This window comes from Paramormyrops kingsleyae, chromosome 11 (assembly GCF_048594095.1).
Source record: "Paramormyrops kingsleyae isolate MSU_618 chromosome 11, PKINGS_0.4, whole genome shotgun sequence".
In the NCBI taxonomy this organism is placed as follows: Eukaryota; Metazoa; Chordata; class Actinopteri; order Osteoglossiformes; family Mormyridae; genus Paramormyrops; species Paramormyrops kingsleyae.
In genome coordinates this window covers 21,036,797-21,060,389 of record NC_132807.1, presented here as the reverse complement: position 1 = coordinate 21,060,389, position 23,593 = coordinate 21,036,797, and the positions used below count along the sequence as shown (strand labels likewise).

Below are 23,593 nucleotides of genomic sequence, written 5' to 3'. Positions count from 1 at the left end.
GAGTTTGTGTCTTAATGTAGGGTTATGTCTGAAAGTACATTTAATCAGCTTAATCCGTAAGTACTTTTATTAAAGTGCCTTTATTGAGTCGCCGAAGGACCAGATTGGTTCAACTAGTATGTAACCTTCAGCTTAATGTACTAGTTTCCTACTTTAAATCAAAGAAAATTGTAAAACCTGTTATATGTTGAGAAATTAAAGCAATTTTGGTTAAGTATGCTGCCCAAGGCTGGAACAACTTATACCACTTATGGACACAGTCTGTTTCTTTAGCCACTGGTGTATATTATTGAAGCTATATGACCCCGTGTCTCCCACGGCAGCTATCGTGGTGCTGTTCGTGGCCCTGCGTAGACAGAAGAAAGAGCCCCTCATCGTCTTTGAGGAGGAAGACATCCGCGAGAACATCATCACGTACGACGATGAGGGCGGCGGCGAGGAAGACACGGAGGCCTTCGACATCGCCACCTTGCAGAACCCCGATGGTGCCAATGGCTACCTGCCAAGGAAGGACATCAAACCAGAGCTGCAGTATGCGGTGAGACCTGGATCGCGGCCTGCGGCCAACAGCGTGGATGTGGATGACTTTATCAAGACCCGCATCTCGGATGCAGACAACGACCCCACAGCGCCCCCTTATGACTCCATCCAGATCTATGGGTACGAGGGCCGTGGTTCGGTTGCCGGGTCCCTCAGCTCCCTGGAGTCAGTCACCACAGACTCGGATCTTGACTACGACTACCTCCAAAGCTGGGGGCCACGTTTCAAGAAGTTGGCCGACCTCTACGGCACCAAAGACCCTGTCGATGACAACTCTTAACACCCGGGAGAGTCACGTCGGTACCCCACAGATGACAGTGTAGTGTGTGGAGTAATCCTATGGGTAACCTGCGAGTTCAGCTATTTATGGTAAACTTTCTTTTTTTTTGTTGAAATGTACTTGTAGTATACTACAGTGCATCTTTACACGGGGGATGAATTTGAAACCAAGATGTAGTTTGGAGTAAAAGCCAAAAGACAAAAAAAAAAATTATAAAAGACAAATCTGAGAAGTACTGGTACGTATGAAAAACAAACACGCGACACATTGTGATAATAGATAAAGAATGTTCTTTCATTTTTTTTTTTTTTTGTTGGGCTATTGGGTACTAAACTGGGGCTTCACAGCGGTATGTTGAGATTAAAGAAGATCACCGAAAGACATGGCATTTCCGATACTGTGAAGGAGTTCACTATGGAAAAAATGGTTGCCTTATATTTAAAAAATAATAATAAATCAAACAGAATGCCTGAAAAAAATAACATCCAGCTAAGATTGACCACTTCGGTAGCACGTCCATCTTCCAAATGGAGCACTCTTCCTGACTCTTAGGTGTTCTTTTCCATTAGCAGAACGAAATGGATAAAACAAACGAAGAAACTGTTTTTCAGTGTGTCCTTGAAAATCAGAAGTCCCCACTTCAGCCAGATGAAGTATTAGACACAACGAACAAGCTGTGAGCTCAAAAATCGCCTTAAATAACGGACACTCTTGCAACGCAGTGCATCTTTTGTAACTTGAAAAATATATCCTAAAGCAAGTTAAAATATAACGTACATATAACGTATGTACAGTACAATGTGCAAATGTCTCGAGAATCAAACTTTGCGCCTATTAATTCTTGTAAATCTCTTTTTTATTATAAAATAATTATAATTATTGTTAGTTTTTGGTTGACTTTATTTCTTATTTTCTTTATTTGTGTATGTTATTCTCCCAGGTGAGAAGAAATCAGTCTGTCCTGTCGCAGTGGAAGATGCCTAATTTCTATGTCAATTTTATGGTACCTTTGTACAATTTTAAAAGTTCTTATTTTAGTATACATTCAGATATCAGTATTTCAACATGTAAGAAAATGTTACATCACACATATTTTATGAACATTGTACTGTTGCTTTATTATGTGCTTCAATCTCAGAAGCGGAAAACTTTGAAATAAATGCTCTTTTTATAAAATGATCAATGGTGTTAATAAATCTTTAATAGCATTATTATTATTATTATTATTATTATATTTTTATTACTGTGCCTGCAGCATTTCCTTTTGCTATAAGCCCAGTGGTTGGTCTGTCAATTGACCGCAGCCAGAAAAGGACCTTATTCACCCTCTCGGAGGGTTTCCATTGCCGGTAAAGGTCGGTGTGCACTTTGGGAAACAATGGGGAGGAGAGAGGGAGGGAATTGAGTTTGGTAACACCTGAATGAGGCTGCCACACAATTTTACCCCGAGAGACCCAGGGTAAACAAAAGGACACAGTCAGTCTTTGGGATGGGACAAATATTTACTAAAAACTAATGAAACGCAAGCGGTGGACAGAAAGGAAGAAGGGTATTACATCATGTTAAGGAGTGGTGTGTGCTCAATAGGCTTACTGTTGTCTAAAGTGTTGTCAATGAATGGCAACACAAATCATTAGTCTGGATATTTATAGGAGGCAGAAGCGAAATTCCTGACCTATTTTTCTGGTGTGAAATGTATTCCAACAGGAGTCAGCATTCCACATCCTCCCCAAACTATGTGAAACAGCTGGCATTGCCTGATTTCCACTGCAGTAAAATGGGACGGCAGGCATTAAGGCAGACACGCTGTGAGCTGTGCCTTTCGGCTTTTTCAATCAACTGACGCATGCACCTATCGTGACACCTCATCAGCTCCACCAATCAGAGCGCTTGGTTTGGCGTGAGCCTTAGGAGGACCCATCCCAGAGGCCCGGCTTTGGCCTACTTGTGTATCAGAGGGCAAAGTTGATGCATTTTGTTGCACTGCCGCTAAGCCGTCGCCTACTGTGTTCAGATCTTGAGAAAAGTCAATAGGGCAGCAATTCTACAATCCGCAGGGATTCTGTGACATGGTGGTTAAGGGAGCACAAAGGCAATTTTTTTTTTATCTTTGTGGCCTTAAATTGCCAGACATTAATCCCCAGCCATATCAGAAGGATTCTGAAGATGTGCTTTAAACAAAAGATCCTACCTCTATCGACACAGAAATGCTTGTGGGAGATTAGTATATATTTCTGAAGCAGTCTGCATTTTTGATTTCGCACTTAACCTTATCTATGCGTCTGTGGCATCAGCAGAGATTTGGAGTCCTGCTGTGTTTTAGTCCTTTGGTTGTCATCATCAATTAAATGCAGAAACAGTACTTAGCAACTTCTGTATAATCACAGTGTTTCTGCTTAGTCTCATTGCACATTAAAACGAGCCCTGAAATCAAGTATTTGTGATTTTGAGCGTGTTGGGGCTTCTGACTTGAGAGTGATCGGATGCGGTTGATATTTATTCCTTTGTATTCATGTTCGCAAGAAAGGAGAAAACAATCGAGGCAGGCTACAAGTAAAGTAAGCGTGAGCTGAGTCTTTCAGCGATTCTTCCGTTCTGAAAATGTTTGGCACAAATCTCAGATGAGCCTGGCTAGAGAATTGAAAAGCTTATAGGCTGGCAGAATGCCGGCCCGGCGTACCAGGCTTTTAAGTGCTGAATTATGAGTTGAAGTATGCGAATTTGTTCAAATATGCATACCCATTTAACCATCAATTTTCGGTAAGCAGTCATTCATCCAGGTTGTGCTGATCTTGAGCCAGACCCAGAAATTATGTAATGGAACAGGAAACACAAAAATTCACTCACATACAGCCACTGGGTAATTTATTTCTGAAGCACCAGCTCAGCTATCGAAAGAGCTTCATGGTCAGAGCGTTCAAAGAGAACTGTGGTTTGACTCCAGAGTCTTGTTTCCTGTTGTTTGGTTTGCATCCACGTGCTTGTAGCATACCGCTAAGAGAATGTGGGTGTCGGAGCGTTTCTGCGTACTCAACTACAATTTCCCGGTTCCTATCAACAGCTCCGTTCACATTTTGCTCATGGTTCTTGTGTGATGGCCCTCAGCTCACCGCGGTCCAGCATAGAACATCAGTAAGGCACTCTGAAGTAAAGATGACACCAGCATCAAAAACTGCATGAAAGAAGCAGAGCAGGAGGCAGGTGAAAAAAAAAGCTTGCCTTAGAAGTGTGAAAAAATATTTCGTAAAATAGAAAATGTCTGTACTGCGCGGGTCATTGTTTTGTTCCTTTGTTCCGCTAATCCGCTGGGGTAACTGGGGGGGGGGGGTTGCCTTTTGAATACGAAGCTGTATATTTACCGAATAACAGGAGGGCCAGCTTTACGTTGCATGTGGTCTAAATCAGCAGCAAACATGTGTGATGGTCGTAACTTAAGCAGGCATTCGAAATGCTTCGTGTCTCATTTTAAAGCTCTCTCTCAGCATGGCGTTGTGTAAGCTGCAGGATTTAGGGAAAATCTATGAAAACTCCCTTGCATATATTAAGCATATGATAAATATTTTAGAGGATTTCATTAGTGTGTACACAGGCCGTAATACAAAGATTAGCATACTTACTATGTCCCGGTATCTTGTTGCTTGTGAAAGTAAATGAATATAGACTTGGATATTTAAAATAAACAGGGAATCATAAGTTCCTGCTTTTCCTTTTTCTTCCATTTATTTCTTCTTACTCTTTCCAATTAAACTCCAGATATTATAAAAGGGATTGTTTCCTCACGCCGCAGAGTCCGGCATCAGGGGTTTGTAGCCTGTGGTGATTAGTGTCACCTGTCCCTCAGTGAACCGGTGTGCTGTTATTAGATTCACCCCGAGAAACCAGGACCCCAACCTACCCAGAGGGATCAGCGCCAACAGCTACACCATGCACTTGTTTAGTCACTGAAATACTAGAGTTTTGACATTTTTTTTTCCATCTACTAAAATTTCTTGTTTTTATTGTTTCATAGGGGGGAACCTCTGGAGACCAGGTTGCGAGTCTCTACCTTGGCTGCATGTGTGTGGAGTTTGCATGTTCTCTACATGTCATCGTGGGGTTTCCTCCGGGTACTCCGGTATCCCCCCCACAGATAAAAAAGCATGCTAAAGTGAATTAGAGTTACCAAGTTGTCCATAGGTGTCGATGTTTGTGTACAGTATATGCCCCGTGATGGGTTAGCGCCCCATCCTGCGTTATTCCCTGCCTTGCGCCCGTTCGTTCCTGAATATGGTCCTAACCCCAAGAACCTGCATAGGACAAGCATGGATGAATGGATGGATGGATTCTGTTCATGTATTGCCCATCATTATCCCAAATTTTCAGAAAAAATAGAGAAACAAACATATCCTTAGCTTTGCATGGCAAACCCTGATTCTTTCACGGAAGTATTGGTCCTCAGACTAAACTGGGCATGGATAATATGGAAAAAGATTAATTAAGTATAATTCATATACTAATTATAATTCTAAACTATTTTTGGCATATAGAATTTTGTATTCCAGATGTATTTGTCCTTGTATATAAAAAATGTTCTTTTGTTTTTTTTTATTAAAAATACCAAAATAATTGGTGTATATAGCTAAAATGCCAAATTTCACAGATCCCGATTAAATAAATAACTAAAAAGTAATATGTGTGAAATACAAAGTGCTGAGATCAAAAATGTAGAGACTTGAATGACACATTCTGTAGACCGTGTAATATTCCATTCTATCGGGGACCTTTGCTGTCAGCCGTGATATTGCATTAATGTGATTCCGTGGCAGGGAAACGCTACGCATTCTCGCCCTATTCCTCTCTAACCACTGTCTCAAGCAGCTGCAGGACTCAACATGGATTCATACACGTGTCAAGTGTTGCCAACCCAGAGTTAATATTATTGCTATTACCATGGCTAAGGAGTGTTTTTTTTTCTTTTTTAAAATCAAAATGGTCTTACACAGCTGCTAGAATAATATTTTACCCATTTACACAGCTGACTTCTACAACAACTGCTACGCTTCATTCCTTGATAGTCAGTACTGATGCAGCACCCAGGAATCTCTTCTTTCTCAGGTCTTTTACATTAGGACCTCACTCTTTGATCCTTGATTATTAGAGTCTCGGAATGCCCTAGTGGACACTGCAGGCACTGCAGCCTTGCACGTCCTGTCTCCACACAATTTATGCTCGGCGCCTGATGGTTGGAGGGGGACGCAATGCACTTCGCTACATTCTCGGAGGTGCTGCTTATCCTTCTTATCCATGTCAAACTCATCCTCAGGATGCACGAATCAATAGTTCCTTTGAGAGACCAGTAGCACAAACTATACTGTGGCTGGGAAAGGTACTGTGAGTTTCTGCCTCGGAGAACCTCAAGGGATAGTTCCTGAATGACAGGCTCATTTGTTACATTCGGCTGCTGTTCCTACCCTTTTCCGTGCATATTTACATATTTCTATGTGTTTCTCATTTCATCTGGTCCACTTTGAAAGACTTTGTAAATAAGGGTGTAACTGCTGTCCTCTCGTAATGAGAGGATAACTCCCGCAGTGACAGCTCACCGCATAATCTCGCAGCGTTTTGATTACAATGTTTGCAGGGCTCCTGCGGTGCAGGGAAAATGAGAACAAACTTCAATCAGCAGCTAAGGGGCAGGGGTCTCCACCTTCTCAGTGTATTTTCCTTTGCTAAGCAGAGTGGGTGGACAGTTCAGGTGTAGAGCGACGCTATTGCTGATGATGAAAATGACCATCCACGGTCCACCTTGTGGGCTATATTGTTTGAATTCTTAGGCCTACTTTCTCACACTGAGCACTTATCTCACTGTCTTCCCATTAACCAGCTGCAAATTTTCCTTTTATAAATCATACAGCAGGAACTTGACAGCAATATGAAATGAAGGCATGCATGGCTCCTGTTACCTATTGTTTGTAACTAGAGTGCTAATTGCTTGTTATCATCAAATAACCCCAAGCTTTAAAACAACACAAACTGTCCTCTGTGATGTTCTTTTTTAAATGTGACACATCCTGTCATTAATGTTGTGTTTTTGATGTACGAAATGAGAGCAAATAGGCTCGTTCAATTTCTTTCCATGAATTTACACTATTTTCTCAGTCTATGCAATATTTTCAAAAGAATGACTCATTATTTTTCATATTGAAACCGAAGTTCTCTTAACTTGTGTGCAAGTATTACAGAAGAAATTACTCTGCAAGTTAATGAGTTACCACATAATGCAGCTGTGACATGCTAGGAAGGATGGAGGCAAAGGCAGGTGTCAGGGGAAATGGGTGGGGTTTTACGGAACAAAATGCTATACAAAGGGGTAAAGAAATCAAACTGCGAGGGGTAAAAACAAGGCTCGGAGAGCGGGGGGGGGGGGGGGGGGGGGGAACACAGGGTGCAGGGTAACCAATGGGGTAACACAGGCAGGCAGCAGGATCTCACACACACAACAATACAATGACCAGACTGGGGAGCTCAGGACGAGGAGGCACTATATACACCACAGATGAGGGAGCAGACGAGAGGCACCTGGGATCATCCACACGAGGGCTGAAACGAGAGGCAGCTGGGATCATCCACACGAGGGCTGAAACGAGAGGCGGGGCTAAACGAGGAAGAGGTGTGGCTCGTTAGCGCCACACCACGGCGAACACAGGGGAAGAAGGCTTGCGGAGCGTGACAGCAGCTATATCAAAAGCAGCTCTCTCAGTAACCATGGGTCAAGGGGATTATGACTAAATTTAGTCATAGATAAGGTGGGCATCAAATATGCCATCAGCACATGTTATTTCATGTTATAATGTATTTACTGGCAAAAGTATCAAGCAAAGAAAATGTTTAAAGCTGTATACTGTATATACATGCCATATGGAAGCCCTCCCCAGGCAAAGTGATGTGCGATTAAAGGCTTCAATTCTGACTAAGCTGGCCAATGTTTTCCAAGCAAGAAGGTTTTATGACACCATTGTCAGGACATTTAATTTACTCAAAAGTGCCTCTGAGCAGTACAACAGCTGTCAACTCCAGTGACAACAAGAGCATTTCTCCTTGTGGAGGGATTCCAGTTTTATTTTTTGTCTTTCACATCTCCAGTCACCTCCAAAGACTAAGAATTACAAGAATATAGTTGTATTCAAATAGTTAAACTGAAATCGTTTGTTTGTTAATGTATGTCTTGTGACATCGTTAACATTTGCATCTAATTTGTTGTATGACAAAAAAAATAATCGGTCACTTACAATGCAGAATTAATTTCCCACCTGCCATATATATCAGGAATAAAAGATATGCAAATTGATGTTTGGTTGATTGTGCTGAAAAATGTCCATGGCACAATATCAGAATATGAGGTCTTTGCCTATAGCGCTATTTCACGTTTCATTGCTTGTTCTCATGAGAACCAGAGCTATTTTTTTTTTTATTTTGCACTCCACAAAATCCCCATTTTGAATATACCCTAATCACATTTCCACATAACAGAATGAACCACCTAAATGTTACATATTTCTTAAGTAACTTGGTAATAAACACCCCACACTAACATTAGCCTAATTCTGAGGTGGAGCATTTGGATACAAGGGACTGTGCAGCTAGTCTGTTTGAAATAAATTAACTTTGAATGCTGAAATATTGAATGATAAACATTGTGATAAACAGGTTATGATAAATAAAAGCCTTTATGGCCTTGATTTATAACACTGTATGATAGTCATACAATGCTCATTATAGCATTCATGCTGTGAGCCAGTTCACGTTAAAATATTAACTGGTGTGACACGTAGAATTTCATCACCTTTTTTTTCTTGAAATTCAAGCCTGCTGTGTGCAAGTTGGTCTTTAATAATTATTTAAATATATGTGAGCCTGAACCATGCTTTTAATATTTGACTTATAAAAACAATTTATTACCCATGGCCAAAGTAAACTAGACCTAAGCTAGCAAATCTATTTTAATAAATTCAAAATAAAAACATACAGCTCAACTGAGATGAACATCAGTTGAACCCACTTTGGTGTATAATCACTATAGATTACTGTCAATTCTGGCACTTCGTCTGAGAATGTGGATTACAGTGCCCTCACTGCAGGAATTGCAGGGCGAATTTGAGATGACAGATTTGTAATACCTTACGTTGCTTAGCTAACACTTTTAACCAAAGCGACTGAATTGCACAGCTTGATCTTTCACTACAGCGGGAGCCTTTGGGGATGAAAGTTGCAACCTCTGGGTTATAAGAACACGTCCATTAACCGCTACGCTATCTGCTGGCCCAGATATTCTGCTTCTGTACCCTAGAGGAAGGAAATGAAAACTTAATCTCAGGGAATTCATGTAAAGTGTTTGGGGGCTCCACCAAGTATAAATTATTCAATCAAATGAAATTTTCAATGCAACATTCCTTATTAATTTTGAGACAGGTTTGTTCCAAACGGCATACAGTGTCCTAGCTGCTTCCATCCCATTTATTCAGGTAAGAGTCTGTTTGAAGCCCAGTTTGAGTTTGACAGTCATGATATCGTTAAATCTTGGATGTGGTATTCCATCCATCCATCCATCCATCCATAACCTCGGTTAATCACTTGGATGGGTATTACTTGAACACATAGAAAAATGCCAGAAGGCTTCAAATTATAAAATTAATCCCACAAGGTTTATTTGACACAAGGAGATTGAGCGAAGTGGGTATGTGACGACAAACACAGAAACAACAGATACCATCTGCAGGTCATAGCAACTTGTTGTATCAACAAACAGACAGACAGATGAAGAAACAAACTGGTAACAAACTTAATAAATTGCAGCCTGAAGCGCCTTCTTCTCAAGGTTGCTGGATAGAAGAAGGAGGCGGTAGAAGGAAGTGTTTCTGTGATTTATGGGAGGACGGCTGAAGCCTGCACGAGGAGGTCCCTATAATTCATGCCAGAATCCTTTGAAAGCTTCACGGTCACGCTGGCTTTCCGGCCTGCGTCCCTTACCCTCAGCTACTGGGAAATAAATCCATCCTTTACCTCAAAAGGACAATACATTTCTCACGTCCCCTTCACGAGACATGAACGCACACTGCAGACCAAATAAGTGAAAATTCAGCCGGAGTCACAACAGTGTAAATAATTCCATTAGCAAACTGTTGATGCCGAAGGTGCATCTATCAGCGGGATACTTATAACCCACTGTGTTCATTTACAGAGTATGCCTTGGTTATGTTTATTTTTTGAGAATAAATTTCACTTATTTTCTATGCCACAGTCAGAGTAATGAATTAGGCCAAAATCTCTGTGTTTTTAGATTGTTTAATCTATAATGGTTATAAGGTTAGAAATTATTATTAGACAATTACTAAAAGGCTGAGAATGAACAAAGGAAAAAAGGGGGGGGGGGGGGGGGACAAAAATGAAAACAATGAAAACACTTAAACACATAGGTTACACAAAACACAAGGTCCAGGTGCCTGAAAATTTCGCACTATTAGTATTACTGTCACTTGGGCTTATTGTTTATTATGGGTTTAGTTGTGTCGGTGGGATCTCTGCTTATGTTTATGGATGAGTTTATCACAGAAAACATGCTAATGCTTAAAGCCAAGTTTCTTCCTGCCATCAAAATGAAACCTCCAGTGATGCAGAAAGTTTCTGTTCAGTGGGAGATATTATTGAAACAATTGGTGTGTGATTATGAGCATAGAGTTTTTATAACTCCCTCCTCAAAACCGAACAGTGGAATCGGTTAACGTAAGGGCAAATTGTTAATCATTGCGTAACAACAATCCATTTTCCAAAGAGCGGACCTGAATTTCCTGTGCATGAGGTGTGAAAATGCAGAAGAGCATTACATTATTTCTCCTTGCAGTTTGGAACGTGAGGGGCCACTCTGTCTGGCTTGGACTGAGGAAGGAGCTGGCACGGCATTTAATATGCATGTGACTGAGGGCAGCAATCATGGAGCGATGTGTATGTAGGCCAAAGTAAGGCTAGCTAATGCTTCAGAGAATAATTTTAGGGCCCACGAAGGAGAAATAGCATGAAAACAATTAGGATTTTTGTCACTTTAATTAAAATTTTGCTTAGTGTTATTGTCTCATAGGTCCAATCCACCAGAGGTATTACTAATTAAAACATATATCCTTCCAGGTCTGATAAGTAGGCGTAACTTCAGAGACCAAGGTGTGGGGGTAGGGGTTCTGTGGGATTCTGATCTGATGATAGAGTTTGAGATGATGTTCTAGCTTAATTAGGACGGTCTAGAAAGGTAGGTGTTGATACCTCATGGTGATTTCATATATACACATACATATCCAAGGATGGATAAAATCAGTTTCTGCTGGCATTTACTTAGAAAAATTTAAAAATTGACCCATGAATTTAATATTTGGTGTAAATATGTTTGAGAGAAATAACTTCAGGTGAGTCTCCAAGCTCATCTTTGTCTCCTTGTCGTTTTCACTCAAAATTTTCTCTCTAGAACATGCTTCAACATGGCTTGTCTAAGAAATTCAGAGAAACGGGATAATTCTAGAAAAGTAACATTTACAGAAATAAAGCTTGTACCTACAGTAAGTTCCAGCTATATAAAATATAAACATACCAGAAACAAAAAGGGGTGACAAAGGGGTTCATACTCTTGCCTCACATCTCTGGGACCTGGGTTCAAGTCTCCACCAGAATTCCATATGTATGGAGTTTGCATGCAATGGGTTGGTGCCCCAATCTGGATTGTTCCTCACCTTGTGCCCATAGGCTCCAGACTCCCTGTGACCCTGCATAAGACAAGCAGGTACAGAAAGTGGATGGATAGAAAATATATTATAAAGACACAATGGAACAGACTACTACACAACAACTATAAAAATCACCTGTAAATCCTACAGTGATACTTTGTATATTTTACATTCACGACACAACACTACACCCTATGAATAGATACAATTTTACTTCTTCTGCCCTTTTCAGAATGATAGTGATAATGACCCAAATTTGCGTGTTTTAAGTAAATTATTTTAGGGCTGCATTTTTAGAAATAACAAGTCAAAGAGTTTCTAAATCCAGCCTGGACACTGATGACACTGATGTCTGCATTATTTGCCCATGAAGATAATGATGAACCACAATCAGGGAGGCTAATTATGCAGGCTGCCCTCTAATTTGTATATGCCCATTTATAATTACCACTTGTAATGTGATTAATTGAAACAAGTGTCCTTTGCTTTTTCCACTATTTGAAACTGAATATTTTGCTCCTCCAATTATAACGAATGAACTCAAGGACAGGTGTCATATGCTCTATTTTAGCCTGAATATTTAACATTCTTATTTCGTAATTTGAACTGTGAACTTCCCTCGGTTCCATTTCATTCTTCAGCGGATTAATAATGTGATGCTGCTTCAATATAGTTATGCAGTATTTATGGAGTAAATATGCACATGCATCAGCTGCAATCATAGTATTTTTTCAGTGGCCAATATTCTTTTAACACTATTCGGTGTCACATATTAAGAATACCATTGTCTACTGAATACGGATGATTGAAATATCTTTGTTTTGTTCATCCGACTTTTGCGAATCAAAGCCTAGCTGTTTTCTCGTCTGGCTCATATACCTATAGCCTTCCATCCTCAGCTTTTCCAGTGTCTTTTTCCACACCGTCATTCAGCAGCGTGTCCATAGTGGGTCTCGGAGCTGCCTTCTGTAAGCAAAGGCTGCAGTCCATCTTTATCAGGGAGGCGCACGGGGAAAACTCACTCTGAGCCGCCACCTATATCTGCTCCAGATGGCAATGCGGCAGCCACCACCAGATCAGATAAATCTTCATTTTAGTTTCCATTTCCAGCAAAGAAAACTCTCATGTATTCACATGTTCATTTTCTCCCTGTCACCTTGTTAATATTGAACTGAAACTCCAATCTTGTATAATCCAGTCTATCCCTTTAACCCAATTTTTATATATAAATTCACAATCCAAGTAAAACATCCCCTTATGCAGCTGCTGCCTTTTTATCCTGCAAATATATTAAGGAACAAAAGAAAAAAGATTAAAGAGGTTTCCGAAAATTATTAATTATGCACTTTGACAAATAATACAGAAATTTGACAAAACGTAGATAGTGTGCAGGCATTAATACGTATGTTGTTGCTGGATGTAACAGCAAAAACGTGCCATTTTCTCCCTAACTTATCATCTTATTATGGATGCACAGCGTTTAGCTATCAGAGCCAGCGTGACGGCGAGAGACGGGCTCGGCGCAGAACGAGGAAGAGGAGAGAGTGACGGACAAGCAGAGGTTGTTTGTGGATTCAGGGGCGCACAAACCGCAGGCGATGGACGTCTGAGCAGTAAAGGGGCTTGATATGCTCTGACAAGTCGTCCTTTACCGCGTGCTTGATGAATGGACTGCTGCATGTGCAGTGACAGTCCAAGAAACGGTAAGCCTCTGACTCTGGTTTCAATGCTAAAAAAAAAGCCTTGCTTGTTCCTTAACAGCAATTTAGCTATTCAAAAACAAACAAATGAACAAACAAAATAACAAATAAACAGGTGATTTAAACAAAAGCAGTGTGCGGCTCAGTGGGTTCGGCTTCTGTGCTTGTGCTCGGAAGGTTACTGCTTCAAATCTCCACTGGGCCCTTTAGTAAGGTCCCTAACCCCCCCCCAGAAAAATGCTCTAGGGGTGCTGGATGGACGCCTGACCCTGTGCTCAGACCCCAAACTTCACTCTCATCTCTAAATATATGTGTGTGTGTCTTAAAGAAGGAAAGCAAGATAAGATGTGGAAAAAATAATGCAAATGGAAAATAATGCTTTAGGTCATTTCTCATAAAAAAATCTATTAAATAAGGCCATCACTATGTCACTATGGATCATTTTGTTTATCTGCATGATGAGCGTTGCTAGCAATTGGCCTACACCCTGTGTTTGTTTGGGAGATCCAGCTGGATGCTGGAGCTTCAGATCTTGGCAGAAGCTCTGCCATTGTACCATTGACCTGAAGTGTCCAAATGTATGATTGGTCCTAAAAATGAGAATATTGAACACATGAATAACAAACGGAATGTAAAAGACTATGTAATTTATTGCATGTAAGAGAGTTTGCTAGAAAGTAATGTAACACAGTAACAATAATACCATATATTTATGCAAAAAATAGCCTTGACCACCAAAAGTTGCATTACAGTATGTATAACAACGTATAATTTTCAAGGTGTGGTCTTGTTTTGTTGATTCCATTTAGAACTTGAGCAATCATTTGCATCACACAATGCATTTTCCTAAGTTGGAAAGCTAATCTTACAAGCTGAGGAATGCACAGTGCTCATGTTGTGTCATTCGTGTGCCTGTTGGTGATGGGCCTGCTGTCTTCTCTTCTCCTTCTTCAGGCTCCCTCTGGAAGATCACTGCTCTTACACGCAACGCTCCCACCTCCTGATTTGGGGTTGGGTGACTGTGCATTTAGTCAGTTTACATCCCCGGGAAGAGGAACTATTGCCTCTGCTTTTCCCCGTTTGAAATGCTGTGTGTGCTGATCAGTTCTGTAAGGGACTCTCCGCCGTCTCCGGCCTGCTTTCCTGCTTTTATGTCATTTGTACACATTTGTATGCAACCGTCACCGTGGCTAGTAGGAAGTCGGCATTATTTATGTTTATTTTTGTTTCCTCATTGTATTGGATTAGTTAGGGAGGTTGGAAAGGAAACATTATGCTGACCATTAAAATGCATTAGGAAGGTATTTATAGTGCATTATAAATGAGAGCTTCATAGAGCATTTATAATGCATAATACACATGGCTTTGATGTGGTATGCCTTTTTATAGCTATGTTTACAATACTTCATGAATGCATTATTATGCATTATGAAAGTATTTATAATGCATTATGTTGAGTGCTTTAAGCAAAGTGTTAGCGGAAATGTAATTTATTTAAATTTGGTTGAAGTTAGTTAACATAGTGTATAGTTAGGGGGAATTTTGTTTATATTTTGGGGTTGGTCAACTTCTAAAGTCATAACCACTTTACGGATCAAGAATAAAAATACTAAGCAACCACAGTTTTGGTCTTGCTCCTCTTATTTGTGTATGTTGTGCCTATCCTAGACCAGGTCATAACACTATCACAGCAGAATGAATTCCAGCATTGCTTACTGGTAGAACTGACAATGTGGGAAGTAGGCTGAATGCAAAAGTATGCCCAGAACCTTATTCTGCCCACGATGCATTATATACATCCCATAATAGGCATAAATGGTGATAGAGAACATTTGAAAATGGTTTCTGTCTATCGTCCATCACTTTCTATATATCATCACCACATTCGGTTAGAAAAGAACTCCAGTCAACAAGAACTGATTTACGCCACCAGTGAACTACACAGTGGTGCTCATACAGTATAAAACAATAACGTGTGGACTCATAAAGACACTGGAAGGAAATCATTGGGCATCTGATATATCATTTATAGATGTATAGGAAAGATGTCTCTTTCCAGGATTAGAAATTCTTTGTCCAGACGTCATATTTTTTCTCTTTGAAAATGATATTCCCTACCACGAAATAGCCACTTTTATAGGGAATGCCTTGTTTTCGAAAGGATACCTCTGAAATGCTATTTTTATATTGCACAAAGATGTATTTTTGCTGCTCTTATCTGCCTGGCTTAACCAGCAACAGTTTTGCGCCCCGACACCTTTTTGATAAACTCACTGCGCAGAGGTCGCTCCGGTGTCGATGTCTGGAAACTGAGAGGAGAGGGGAGCCTGTTCAATAATACAACAAGAGGACAGCTGTGTAGCCAGGTCATCCAACAGCAGTACCAATGGTAAGTGGAACAGGAAGTCAGGGAAAGGCAGCATTAGAAATGCATGCACTGTCTGTGCTAATAAAATACACAAATGGCACAATATATTTGGCTATAACCCTTTTTGCTTTTTTTTTTTTTTTTTTTTTTTACAGTTTTTGCAGTTTTTAAATGAATATTTTTTTTACTGCAGAGACATGCCATGAATGGAATAGATTTAAGTGTTATTTAAACAAGCTTTTACTAAAATATATACGATTCCAGGGTGTTTTTAAAAGTATATATTCCTTTGTCAGTTATTTTTAAACATCTTACTCGTGTTTTACAATGAAAACAAAATGTTGCACATTAATCTGTCTTCTAGTAAACGATGGTGGTTTATAGCAGTAATGAACAAAGTCAAGCACGCTGGGCCAGCTGTTTAAACAGGGAACGGCGAAAGCCTCTCGCTGTCCCGTCGATCCCGTCTCTGCCGCTTCCAGCGACCTCCCAAATTCGACGGGGCTGCAGAAGTGCCCCTCCAGCTTGGGACCACATCTTTGGAGGGGGGGAGACGAGAGGTCTGGCTGACTACCTGTCCGAGACCGCTGTTTACTCAGCCCTCCCTGCAGGCGGTGGTCTCGAGAAGCCCTTTTAACCAGAGTGACATTAAAACGCTCCCCAGACGTGCAGAAAGACGATAACCAGCTGGAGGCTGCCCTTCTTCTGCCAAACTCCTTGCTCCTACAGACACCGTCTGTCAGGAAACAGAGACCTCCAAAGATCTGTCTATTACCAAATACTCCTAAGGGAATAAGGCTCCATTGCAGGCTCCTGTAATCACAGGAGAATCACCATGCTGATGTATCCTAAATTGGTGTTTCTGTGTATATTTTGGTTCATCCTAACAAGGTGATACTTGTTTTCATTCCATTCTCTGGTGGCACAGAATTCAGAGGGGTGGCGCTTTGCTCAGTACTGCTGCTTCACGCACCTACCCTCACGCCATGTGTGTACAGTTTCCATGTTCTCCCAAAGCAGATGTGGGTTTTCTCTGGCTTTTCCAGTTCCTGTCCATAGTTCACAAACATGCTAAACATAAATCAGAGTTGCTAAATCGTCTCTAAGTATGAATGGTGTTGGCGACCCATCTTGGGTTAAGCTCCAGACCTCTGTGACCCTACATAGAACAACTGGGTATAGAAACGAGATGGATGGATGTTACAGATAACTTGTATGCCATTTTCCAGGTAGTCAAGGTGTATAAAAAGGTTTTGAGGATTTTTTCCCCCAGTTATTTTAGCGTCATTCATCTTCCAAAGAATTTTTTTTCTGTTTCAGGGTCACTGGCGGGTCCCAGTTAGGGGTACACCCAGGAAGGGATGTCAGTCCATTTTGGCGCAAATAAACTCAAGCACTCACACACAATGGTCAACTGAAAACTGTCAGTGAGCCCAACCACATGTCTTTGGACTGCAAGAGTAAAGGCCATTGCACCAAGTCCGTATTTTATATCCGAAATTGTCGTACATTTAAGAGTAAATACTTCACATTGTGTTAATCACATTTCAAACAAACAAACAAACAAATTTATTTTTGTATAGCGCGTTATCACAACATTACATAATCTCAAAGCGCTTTACAGCATCCCCACCCAAAGCCCCCAGTGAGTAAGCCATAGGCGACAATGGCAAGGCAAAACTCCCGAGAAGGAAGAAACCTTGGGAGGGACCAGAGGGGGAGCCCATCCTCCAGGGGCCGACAGGGAGAGTCAATTCGGAGAGATGGCTAAGTGCCGAGTCATACTGTCCAAATCATAAAATTTGAGACACAACCGGGGAACAGGGGGGAGATGACAAGCCGGTGCCGACGCTCCCTCCACTCGCCAGGCAACCAGAAGTAAGGCAGCGGGTCATACATTTCCACACCGACTATGAAACTTTTGTCTATCAGTAAAGTGTTCTGAACAGATATGTTTTTCTATGTTTTTTTTTTTTTTCCAACCGTCAAAAGCTACTGATCATGATCTTGTGTATCTGTTACAGAGTTTTGATTCTGTGCTTTGAATATCTGTCAATCACCTTGATTGGCTATTAAACTCATGATGTTTGTGTGTGTGTGTCTGAGTCCATATCTGCTATGTGGTTCCAGTACTGTTAGCATTGTATAAAACTGAACCACTATTGAAATACACTTTGAAATGATCAGGATAATTCAGCTGGTGAATCTCTCTATCTCTATCTTGATGACTTTTAGGGGTTGGATGGATCTAAAATAAATGTATTATTATTGTTACTATTTACATTTATTTATTTGGGCTAAAGTTTTGTGCGCTGGGAAAAGGTGAAACACAAACATGAAGGCATTTTTCAATGGATCCTTAACGCAGGTGCACCAGGTGGTCAAGTCACGTCAGATGGTGAGAAGCAAAGTAAACGACAGAAAAAAAATAATCAAGCTTGTGGAAGCAAGACAGTATAAACAAGAAAAAAGGGTGAGTGACATGTTTGTAAAAACTGTAAAATGTAACGGCAAAGCACTGTAGAAATAAGCAACTTATCGGTTTTCTTTAGCTTCTTAATGCTATTTGGAGGACAGTAAGGTCAAATACATCTGGTCCTCCTAACAGAAAAACTCGGCCCAGTATTGTATTGCGATTTTTTCGCAATTATAGAATAATAAAACGCCTTGGACTCAGTGTGCAAGGTGTGTAATGATTTTTATCGGATGACGGATTAAAAACACATATGAAAAATTCAGGCTTGGTGTCCAAAGGCCTTAATAGTGCCGGGTCCAGACCACAATCACTAAGGATGCATCTGTAATTAGGGAGGATGCATAATCCCCACAAGCATGCTGCAGTCATGCACTGATTGCCTTCCACCTGAGGGTGCAAATTTTTAATTTGAGGATGCTATACTCCCTTAGGCACCCTTGTAAACCCAGTGAGACAAGGATAACATGCAAATACCGCACAAACACACACACGCACAGAGACACACACACATGTTTGTGATTATATCTTTGTGGGGACTCTCCATTCATTTCTATGGGGAGACCTCTTATCGCAACATGACGACCTTAACCCCCACCCAGCCCTAACCTTAACCATAAGTAACCAAACTAAATACAAGATTTCTGACATGTTTAGTTTCCCCTTGTGTGGACTGGAAAAATGGTCCCCACAATGTCAAAATAACAGGTTTTTATCACATTGTGCAGACATTCGTTCCCTACAATGTATACATAACACCCCCCCCCCATCCCCCACACTCACACAGAATAGAGGTGGAATTTAAACTAGTGAGTTTGAAGATGTGAGCAAAATGTGAAATCCGCTGAGATCTTCATTCTCCCATACCAGCGCTACCTACCTCCACCAGTGTCTGATATGCTACGCTGTACCTCTTTTATTCAGGGTTATAATCTATCCCCACACCTGAAAATTGTACACCTCTGGCGTCTCTGAGAAGCTGCCATGAGCCAATCCCTTGTTCTTCCTATTGTGTTAATTACCAGCCTACAACTTACAGCCTGTCACTCAAGCGACAGGCATGACCTATAAGAAAGATCATTAAAATATGTCAGCGATTACTTTAGATTAAAAAGGAAATATCTACTTACATGTCTAGTCAATACCGTAGACATGAAATGAACACGCCTTTCCTCCTAATTGCCAATTACAGTCTTTGAAATGAATTTAGTCTTTTTTTTGTCAAGTGTCTGCCTGGAATATTGTTTAAATAGAAGAAGACCTAAGAGATGGATTGAGATCGAGTCCGACCCAGTATTGGGAAAGATTAAAAGGTTCCATCTGTGAGATATTATTAGCTGATCAAAACAGAAGCAAAAATGTTTGTGCTACCAATCTGTCTCAATTTATCTTTTGAAGATCAAGAACTAAATGAGTCTGTAATGAAGGACTCCCAGGTTTTCCATCAGTCATGTGTTTTTTATTAGAATGATGACACCTGCCCTCATTTCGAAATAAGACACTCACTGCTAAACGTGTGACATCTAAATCATTTTTCATAAACAATTACCAGATATGACATATGTTGGAGGAATAAAAGGAAGCTGGTGCTATATCAGACTTGTGTGTGTGGAAATTCCGTCAGTGTATATGCCAGGACAGTCAGAATTTAAGCTTATTTATTGTGAAGCAAATTGATTCAAGCTGTCAGGGGAGCAGAAATTGTGTTGTTGGGCCTTGTCCCAGAGCAGTGAGTCTTTTCCGATCTCTCACCCCAACGCAAGACGCCACACTGACTCCGCCAAAAATATAAAAAATAGGAAGTGTATTAAAAGAGGCCCTTCTGATTCGTAAATTACAATCTGACTAGGAGCCTAAGAATGGAAACCAGAAGTTATAATCTTTTATTATATTATCAAGAAGAAAAATAAGAAAAACATTAGTCAGAAGGTAAGAAATAATAATCAGGAAAAAAGAGCAGAGCGATCGAGAAGTGTACGTCTGCAGTCTGGAGCCAGGCAAAAGTAGGAGGGACTAATGCTGCAGGTAGGAGGGGCTTACTCCACAGGCAGGAGGGACTTACAGTATGCTGCAGATAGGCGGGACTTATGCTGCAAGTAGGATGTATTGATTACAAGAGGTACATCAACACATCTCATGAGAGGTACTGTTTACAAAGAACACTGGTTAAGTGTGAGTTTGGGGAAGCCACCATCACTGGTTTGGGAGAGGTTGTTGGCCAAAGTGAAGTACGGCTAATGGAAGCCAAAGTAAAGGCCATTCGGTGCTTTCCTGTGCCTACCACAAGACGACAGGCACAACGCTTCCTAGAAATGGCCGGATATTATCAGCATTTCTGCTGCAGCTTCTTGACTGTGGTCACTCCTCCGAGTGCCTTTGCGTGGACACCAGAGTGTCAGGAGTCCTTTGAGCATGTGAAGCTGCTACTATGCAATTATGATAAACATAAGTACAACTAGTCCACAACTGAGAAGGAATATTTAGCACTTTTATTAACGTTACACCACTTTGAAGTCTACAAAGGGTCTAGCACACTGCCTATAGTGGTGCATACTGACCACAACCCTATTGTTTTGTATGCAAAACCACAGACTCATTGATATCTGTTATAAGAAGGGTCGTGAGAATGTTTTAGCAGATGCTTTGTCCCGCTGGTTATAAAATCTCGATTAACTCATTTAGCTGATGAGCTTGTTCTTGTGGGTGGGGGTGTTACGCAGTACTGCACGTTTATCTGTTTTCCTTCCCTTGTTGTACTCCCCCATCCAACTTTCGCTGCTGCGGGTGGCTATGCCGGGGACTCAGTGGGTCCGTCGTCCGTCTGCTTCAGAGCCCCGTCTCAGCGAATTGCGCTGTCCAATTGGGGAACGCCGCAGTCAATTCAAAGATGCCCCGATCCCAAAGACAGGGAGCGGTGATCGAGAGGCAGAGAAAGAAAGAGTAGTGCTATCGTGGGAATGTAGCGCCATTGATGGTCATTCTGATTACTGCATGTGTATGGAATTGGTAAACAGCGTCTCAGTATGTAAAATACTGTATATCACCTGCAAATACTGCCGGACTGCTTTTTTTCTTTTTTTACATTCCCCAACTCCATTCGGTTCACGTATCCCAGTAACTCTTTTCTTTATGTTACCTCCCAGTCTCCCTAGACGCCGGTGCTAGGGGTTGTAACATTCACATTCACATTCTTTATAAACGCATCAGAAAACCATCCTTCTAGAAGTAATCCTGATTTATTACAAAAGTAACTGTAATCTGATTACGTTTCCTTTTCTCAGTAACTGTAACGGAATACAGTTAGTTATTTTTTGTATCCAGAACACTTAAAGCAGTTGCTTGTGTTTTGTTCCTCCCAAAACCTGCTTATAGTGCACCATCCAGTGTAGTTCGATAAGCATAGCATTGCACTAATATGCAGAGATCATAGGTTCATACTGCAGGACCAGGTGCAAATTGTAATCTTACCCTGTAGTGTCAGTTGCGTTGTATAAAAGCATCTGGTTAATATACCACTAATGGATAAATAACTAAGAACCATCACTGTAATTACAGAATCTGTACTCACAGCAAATAGGGACGCTTGCTTAATTCAGTAAACATATTCCCAGGCATATTCCCCTTATATCAAAAATCATTATAGCCTATCATTTGTTTACAAAAATATGTCACATTAGAAACAACTAATATTTTTAAGTAAAACATTAATTTCAAGAAGTAATAAATCAAAACCCAAATTACAGTTCTAAAAGAGCTGTTCTGAGCTAAAAAAGTACTTTGACCAGCAGTCTCACTGGGTGGTTTTTTAATTAGTAACACCTTTAAAATTACATAAAGCATCAAACATTTGTGTTTAGTATCCCTTTGGGAGCCAATGACTACAACTGCAATTAATAGTAAATGGCAAGAAGAGAACTGAATGAGTCAGTCAAAAAAAAACACAGTATGATAATAATTAGAAAATATCTGTGTGGATGACACATGAAGATATGTTAGACGTTGATTGTCAATGTTTTTTGTTATGTAACCAATAAATCTGCAAATTTTTTTACAATATTTAGTAAATGCCCCAAGACTTTCTGTGAGCACTGACATGAAATTTATTTGTCTTCAAAAGGTAACCTAGAAGAACTACATTTATAAAGTGTTGAATTAAAGATTTATATTTGAAATTCGCAGCAATTTATTTACCACACAGAGTTATTGTAGCTAAACCTGGTATGGTTACCATAGAGATGCAGGTTTAAATCTCAGAATGGGCACAACTACTGGGGAATAGGAAAGGCTGCTGTATTTAACTCACACGTCAAAGAAAAATTAATCAGTTATGCATAATCAGTTAAGTTATGCATTGTGTGGTGGATCGAATGAGATTGCTTATACTCTATACACAGAATGAGTTTGACACCTGTGTGTTAGACTGTCTCTGTACAGTTGGCTCTGTCTCTGAAGCTAAATGTCATACCATCTATTTACTCAGTTAATCAAGTTGGCCGTGAGCGTGCAGAGTGTATGCTTTCTGTCAGAGAAAATATGAAATTTCAGGAGCTTTGTCCAGAAAGCCTCTTTTTGTGATTCATGTAGCACCAGACTTACCAAAGTTCAAATTAAGGAACAATTCAGTTCTGTTTTTTAGTGACTAATAATATATATAAAAAAATCAATCCATCTTCTGACCACTTTATCTTGGAGAGAGTTGTCGGGGGTTGGGGTAGAGAATATGTTTTTTTATATCTGCTGAGTGAGGCACTGCAGTTTTTATACAGGGATGTGTGTTGTTACATAGATATTTGCATTATAGAAATACATGGATATTCAGATATCATGGGTTTGACTTCAGTCTTTGAGATATTTTCTTGCATGGTTGATTTTGACTATTAAATTGTAACAACTACATGTTAATATACCTTAAATCAAACAACTGTTCTACATACTTTCTCATTGACAATAATGATGCCATAGAGACAGTGACTTTCTTTGAGATTTACAGATTAGTGTGTGAGTTTTTAACTTGTTGTAAAACTTCTGCTTCACCTTCCAGTCACGATTCTGATCAATTCTGTCATCACTCTTCTTCCAAGGGCAAAGGGCTGGATTATCCTCTCTACAAACAATGTCAGTTCATCATATAGCACATACATACACATGATCTAACACTATAGGCAATTGAGAGACACTGTCCAATCACTCGCACAAATTGGCAGAGGACACCCATGTAACATGGATGGTGCTGGTCAGAGCCCATGTGGTACCCTGGGCAAGATTCACCACTGGTGTTGGGGCAGGGGGTTACTAAGTTGATGCCCCCCTAGCCAGCGGATCACAGGCCCTGGAATCATGCAAAATTCTCACAGAGCTGGAGGACTGAGTCACTGTGCCCATCCCTTTGTAAGAAATGACACCTGTGCATGTTTGTCTGTGCTGCGGGGGACTGTGTTTTAAACATGTCACTTCCTCTGTCTCCATCCCCCTGTCCCTGTTCCATGT

The 23,593-nt window shown here is 40.6% G+C and overlaps 1 protein-coding gene across 1 annotated transcript in view; it reads left to right on the top strand.

Annotated features, from left to right (window-relative positions):
* Positions 1-1,999, top strand: part of cdh11 (cadherin 11, type 2, OB-cadherin (osteoblast)) — a 48,540-nt gene extending 46,541 nt beyond the window's left edge. The window contains exon 12 of the mRNA XM_023790827.2: positions 324-1,999. Coding sequence (XP_023646595.1) covers positions 324-820 — 497 coding nt within the window. The 3' untranslated portion in view covers positions 821-1,999. The remainder of the gene's footprint in view (positions 1-323) is intronic.
* The last annotated feature ends 21,594 nt before the right edge of the window (positions 2,000-23,593 follow it).